Source organism: Alnus glutinosa, chromosome 11 (assembly GCF_958979055.1).
Source record: "Alnus glutinosa chromosome 11, dhAlnGlut1.1, whole genome shotgun sequence".
Lineage (NCBI taxonomy): Eukaryota > Viridiplantae > Streptophyta > Magnoliopsida > Fagales > Betulaceae > Alnus > Alnus glutinosa.
Window position 1 is genome coordinate 237,899 of NC_084896.1, and position 5,950 is coordinate 243,848.

Consider the following 5,950-nt stretch of genomic DNA (forward strand, 5'->3'; position numbering starts at 1 on the left):
TAAAATGGCTAATGAAAGGCTACTTTTTCTATTATAAATATTTAATTTTCAAAAACATCATAAAAATCTGATTCTTTTAAAAAAAAATTATCTATTCAATCAAAATAATCATTTTATTAATTCTATATTCATTTTAATAATAGGGTGTGAGGGAAAAAAATGAATGTAGATGAACTAAATAGGTTTTGGAACAAAATAGCAGTCACATATATATTTACCCAATCAACAATTATTTTCCAGATCGACTCCAAACCTTGTTCCGATCGAGCTCAAACAAGCACATTTACTTCATCTTCCTCTCCTCTCCCTAACACTTTCCTTGTTTTCTGTATTTTTTTTGTGAAAGCTGTTGCTTATTAGATAGTTATATAGAAGCAACAGCCAACAATATATTAATATACATTTTCCCTTCATACGGAGTTTATCAGTAAGCAAATTTAAATTATCCTAGTGCAATATATTGTTCTCCTACTTAAATCACTACGGGCAGCTTTATTTAATATTTTCTTTGATCTTGTTAGAGAAATAATAAAAGTACTTAAACTTTTACAAATAAAGTTTTACAAACAGATGTGAAATGTAATGTGACATTAAAAAATTAAAAAACTTAAAGAAACTGTTATTTTAATGTATAGAAATTTTTTAAAAAACCGTGTATTAATTTTAATATTAAAAACTTTATATTCTGTTCTTCTTAGCATGCAGGTTTTTTGGGCTAAGGTCTTCATTCTGCCCAAGAGAGTTATCCATTTGATTGAACAGAAACTCAAAAGGTTCTTATGGAGTGGCAGATACTCTAAGGCTCATGCTAAGGTGGCTTGGAGTAAGGTGTGTCTTCCCAAGAGAGAAGGGGGTCTTGGGATTAAAAGCATTGCAGTTTGGAATCAGGCATCAATGCTTAATCATATATGGAATTTATTCTCAAAAGCTGGCTCTTTATGGGTAGCATGGACTAAAGCTAACTGGCTGAATGGTAGGAATTTTTGGACGATTCCTATTCCAACTTCATGTTCTTGGAGTTGGAAGAAGATCCTCAAGCTCCGAGACATAGCCAAGAGTTTCATCCAATTTAAGGTTGGGAATGGTTCTAAGGTGTTCTTGTGGCTGGGTCATTGGCACCCTGCAGGCTACCTTCTAGATAATTTCGATTATAGAATTGTTCATGATTCTGGCTTTTCCCTGCATTCCAAGCTAGATGTTATTATTAAGAATGGTGATTGGTTCTGGCCTCATGCCCGATCAGACGGTCTTGTAGAGGTACAAAGTAAGCTACATACAGTTGATATAGGTGATTCTGATGAGCTCGTGTGGAATTCTCGAAGTGGCATTTACAAGTGTTCGGATACCTGGGACAAGCTGAGAGAGGTGCATCCGATAGTCAGGTGGTGGAAGATTGTTTGGTCTCCCACTTCTATCCTCCGTCATTCCTTCATTCTTTGGCTAGTTTTCCGGGATGCTTTGGTCATAAAACAACGTATGAGTGGTTGTGGCTATACATGACAGATTTTGTGTCTTTTCTGTTACGGAGTCCAAGAGAGCCGTGATCACCTTTTCTTTAGGTGCAGTTTCAGTCGTCAGATTTGGACTGAAATCATGGCTAACTGTTCCTTTCTCAATGTGCCTTTGGATTGGGAAAATATAGAAGTCTGGTGTTTGAAGGAGCTGCAAGGAAAAAGCTTAAAAGCCAGCTTGGGCCGGTTGTGCCTTGGAGCTTCTGTGTATCATTTATGGAAGTAGAGAAATGATCTCTTGCACAATAATACTCCACGCACTAAGGAAGTACTCCTAGCTCGTATTAGGTGGGAAGCTCGGGCTAGGATCGTAGCTAAAGGGTATTTCAAGCACCTCCAGAATTCTATGAATCTTGTTTCTAAATGGAATCTGCAAAATCTTATCTAGTTGGTCTGTTTGGAATGGAGGGTTGCTGTGTTTGATGTTGGTTTGCTGGGGGTTTTTCTATGATTCTGGGTTTTTCTATTCCTTGTCCTCCTCTCCTAGAGTGTTCAAGTGATGAAAGGAAATAATTTCTCTACCTGTTTCAGAAAACTATTTCAAGGATTAGATGGGAAGTAAAGACTAGATTGTTTGCTAAGTTTCCTCTGAAGTGCTCTCGTAGAAGTTATTGACTTCTGTTCTTTGTGGTTGCTGCGGGTTTATTTTGCTTTTCTGCTCCGTTGTTTTCTGGTTTGCTTGTAGCAGTAAGTTGTTATAAGGTTAAGGCTCTATGTGGAGCAGTAGTTTGTTGTTGTTGTGCTATTTTTGTTAATTTCCTAGCTAGGAGGTTTTGTCCCTATGCAGGAGTTGTTTCCGGTCTTCACTGAATTGTTTAGATTGTTGAGGTTAAGCTTTATAAAGTCTTTTATTAAAAAAAAAAAAGAAAATTATTATTAAAAACTTTTTGTTTTTTCTCTTATTCCTCTATTATTTATTTGAAATAATATTTAAATAATATAAAAAAATATAAGGAAAACTATTATAAAGTTCTTTTAAATAAGATTAAAAGAAAAAAATAATTTAATTACTTAATTAAATTAAATAAAAGTTAAAAAAAAAAAAAAAAAAAAAAAAACCTTCCGCTAATCATCTCAGTTGTACGTGTCAAGGTAATATATAAGACATGCAGTATTTAAAGCTGGTAGCACCAAGAATTCCCTGATGGTCCTGATCGACCCCTATGAGGCTATGCCACATGCTACGAAGAAATATATGTTAGATTGATAGGGCAACGTACATATTCTCATTTATGATCATAGCATGTGTAGATAAACAACTCATCACTCATGTATTAATTAAAACAAGCATTAATTCCTCTGTCGTGCTCAATGTATATACATATTTTTTTCTCCTACCAACAACCACTACGTACGAAATTATTACCAGATTGAAATGAAAACCAAACAATTAAATTAAGATAGAGAGAGAGAGAGAGAGAGAAAATATTTTCGAATGAAGTAGGGAAACGATAAAGTCTGGTTCCATCGATCTCGATCTCTATCTCTATGATCAGTTTACTTAATTGAGAGCATTAACAGACCTTCTTATTACTAATTATATATATATATGCTTGCTTCTCAAGTTTGATACAGCTAAAGCGAAAAAAAATAATTGCAGAAACTTAAAAACATTTGCATCCACGAACTCAATCTTCTTTCGGAACCCCTAAACGATCGAAAGCGCCAGAGAAAACTCCATTAATTGTTGGTTATGTAGAACTTCTACATAACGACACCATTTATATATATGACAGACAATTTAGTTGCTAGCAGCTTTTATCACTTGTTTGACCAATTCTCTGATCGAACCCAAAATTGTGAAATTAATGAGAGACGACCCATCTAGCAAGGCAAATCTTCTTGTCACAAACCGAATCCCTCTTCGACAGGTTTCTTCTTCAACTCGTGATTTCTTCTGATGCAACTGCGCATGCTGAAGAAGACGTTGCATTTATAACCACCATATATAATCGCTGTGCTCCCTAGACCTCATCTGTCACCGTCCGCCTCTTATTCTGGGGACCACCTTCTGTGATTCGTGTGATCGTCACAGTCCATTCAAGGAGCACCAGCTTTCACTTTCTAATTTTTATGTACATATCTCTGTCCCTCTCCCTGTCCCTTTTCTTTTTCTTTTCTTTTTTCTTTTTTTTATTATTTTAACTTTGATGGCTATGGTGCCTCTTGTTTTGGCTCCCTCTCCCTGCAGGCTTCCCATTACTCCCGTACACCTGCTCCGCAATCCTCATCTGCCTCAGATCCGGAGCGTGCTGGGACACGCGCCAGACCTTCACGGACCTGTCCAAGCTCCCGCTGTACACTATCCACCGTTGATCAGCTGCATCACCAGAGTCCCGATCTTCCTCAACGGCCAGGCATTTGACCGGCCCGGTGTGGCCCGTCAGGACCGAGAGGCACACGTGGGCCCCGCCCTCCTCCTCCCTCCTCCACACGCATATATTCTTATCTGCCGACCCACTGAACAACAGGTTCCCTCCTGTCGCCAAGCACAGCACCGCCAGCTTGTGGCCCCGCAGGACCCCACCGTGGGACAAGTGCTTTTCACGTTCCCAATAGTTCACCAGCCCATCCGACGACCCACAGTACACCACGTTGCCCGATTGGTTCACGGCCAAAGCGGTCACCGCGTTCTCCTGCTTCAACAATACCTGAACTAAGAAATGCTTGGTTCCTTTGCCTTGTAGCTCTCTCCGCCAAACTTTGACCGTTCCGTCCGCCGACCCTGTGAAGACCAAGGAATCGAACCCCGCAACGACAGCGTTTACGGCGTCGTCGTGGGCTGTGATGGACTCCAAGCACTTGGAGTTCGCGATGCGCCAGACCTTCATGGTCTTGTCCCACGAGCCAGAGTATAACAAGCCCAGCTCTTCGTTCAAGCTCATGCACGAAACGGCGTCGAAATGTTTGATACGAACCACGTTGCGGTGGCGTCGGGCTTCCACGTAGTTTTTGGGGTTGATGGAGCTCTTCAGGAAATCTTTGAACGTGGGCAAGCTTCCGTTACGTTTGAAATTGCTAGCGTTTGAACGGGAAACCTTCCAGACCCGGATTTTTCCGTCTTGGTGGCCTGTGAAAGTCCTCTCGCCGCATATAATTATGGTTTTGACCAATCCACTGTTGGATTTAAACCCTGAGAACTCCTTTAGATTCTTCCAAACGCGTATGTTCTTACTATCCGAACCTGTATATAACAAATCCCCGGAAACCGCTAAAGAATATATATGACCCTCCTCGCGTACCAGCGAGCCGATGAGGCCGTTTCGATGAGTACCCTCGTCGAATGGGCTATACGGCGAGGGTGTTATCCATGGAGATTGCGTGTACGGAGAGGTTTGGTTCCACGGTGACATGGCGTACGGAGAGGTTGCAGTACTACCAGTATCGAAGTTTCCGGGGCTCGCCGCACCCGAACCGCCGCTATGGCGGTGTGAGTAGTCGAAAGCAATGCTATGTCGATGGTTGTTCGAGTAGCTTTCGTCGTCGTGGTTGTTCGTGGAAGGCAGACCCGGATCGGAATGCAATAGAACTCCGAATTTAGGTCGCCTGAGACTACCGCTCTGCTCCATTACCGCAGTACCTCCCCTATCGTTTGTCATTATAGCCAGCAATTGGAAAAGGAAGCGAGGGATAGAAGAAGAAACTTGGAGAGAAAGTAGAAGAAAAAATTGAGGGTGTTTGGAGAATCGTAGATTATGACGGAAAGTTTTGAAGGAAAATTATGAGAAACTTATCAAAGGCTGTGAGAATGGTCGGGTGTTATATATAAATAGGAGGGGTCGAACAGTGGTGGGTGTGGGTTGTTGACACGTGGTGGAAGGAGACGTGATCGAAACGAACCGGAAAACCTGGAGTGCCGGTAATTAAGGGAAAAGCCTTAAAATGGCCATATTATTGTATGGAGCTGAAAGGGTTCTCGCTTTCTTGGTTCTCTTTTTGCGGCGTTTCAGCTCCACACGCTAAACGCTTTTCTGGGAAACCGGTTTTTCCGTTTAGGAGTTCTAAGAAGACAGGGTTTTTTTATTTTTTTTTGAAATATCTAAGAAGACAGGGTTAGAACGTGAAGAAGCGTTTTCAGACTGGGCGTTTGACCTTTCCCTAGCTTCTACTAGAAGAAAGAGATATTGACTCTGAGTTGGTCAATAATGACGATCGATGACGTGTGTTTTGACTGCCAGGACGACGTAGTTTCATGGTGTTGTATATTAATTAAGCATGAGTTGCATTGCTTGTTCTCATTGAATTTGGTTTGCGTCCGTGGACAATATTCATGGCGGTTTGATTTGGTTTTGTTACTCCTTCCTTTTTATTGATTTTTCAGAATACAATCGTAATTTTCCTACCTTTTTAGTAGTATAGAGACGTAGGGGGATTTTGACATTATTTGATTGTATGTTCGATCATTTTTCTTAATTTAATTTCCTCATCAAATAGACAAA

At 40.5% G+C, this 5,950-nt stretch overlaps 2 protein-coding genes across 2 annotated transcripts; one reads left to right on the forward strand and one right to left on the reverse strand.

Moving 5' to 3' along the window:
* The first annotated feature begins 699 nt into the window (after nt 1-699).
* LOC133881953 (uncharacterized mitochondrial protein AtMg00310-like) lies at nt 700-1,500 on the forward strand. The gene has a single exon (XM_062321029.1). The coding sequence runs from the start codon at nt 700-702 to the stop codon at nt 1,498-1,500; it is 801 nt and encodes a 266-aa protein (XP_062177013.1).
* Nucleotides 1,501-3,195: 1,695 nt separating this feature from the next.
* On the reverse strand, nt 3,196-5,325 carry LOC133882699 (protein JINGUBANG-like). Its single transcript, XM_062321909.1, has one exon. The coding sequence runs from the start codon at nt 5,108-5,110 to the stop codon at nt 3,653-3,655; it is 1,458 nt and encodes a 485-aa protein (XP_062177893.1). The 5' UTR covers nt 5,111-5,325; the 3' UTR covers nt 3,196-3,652.
* Nucleotides 5,326-5,950: the final 625 nt, after the last annotated feature.

Excerpts from the sequence above, each read along its gene's own strand:
- LOC133881953 (XM_062321029.1), top strand. The coding sequence starts at position 700 with ATGCAGGTTTTTTGGGCTAAGGTCTTCATTCTGCCCAAGAGAGTTATC.
- LOC133882699 (XM_062321909.1), bottom strand. The coding sequence starts at position 5,110 with ATGACAAACGATAGGGGAGGTACTGCGGTAATGGAGCAGAGCGGTAGT.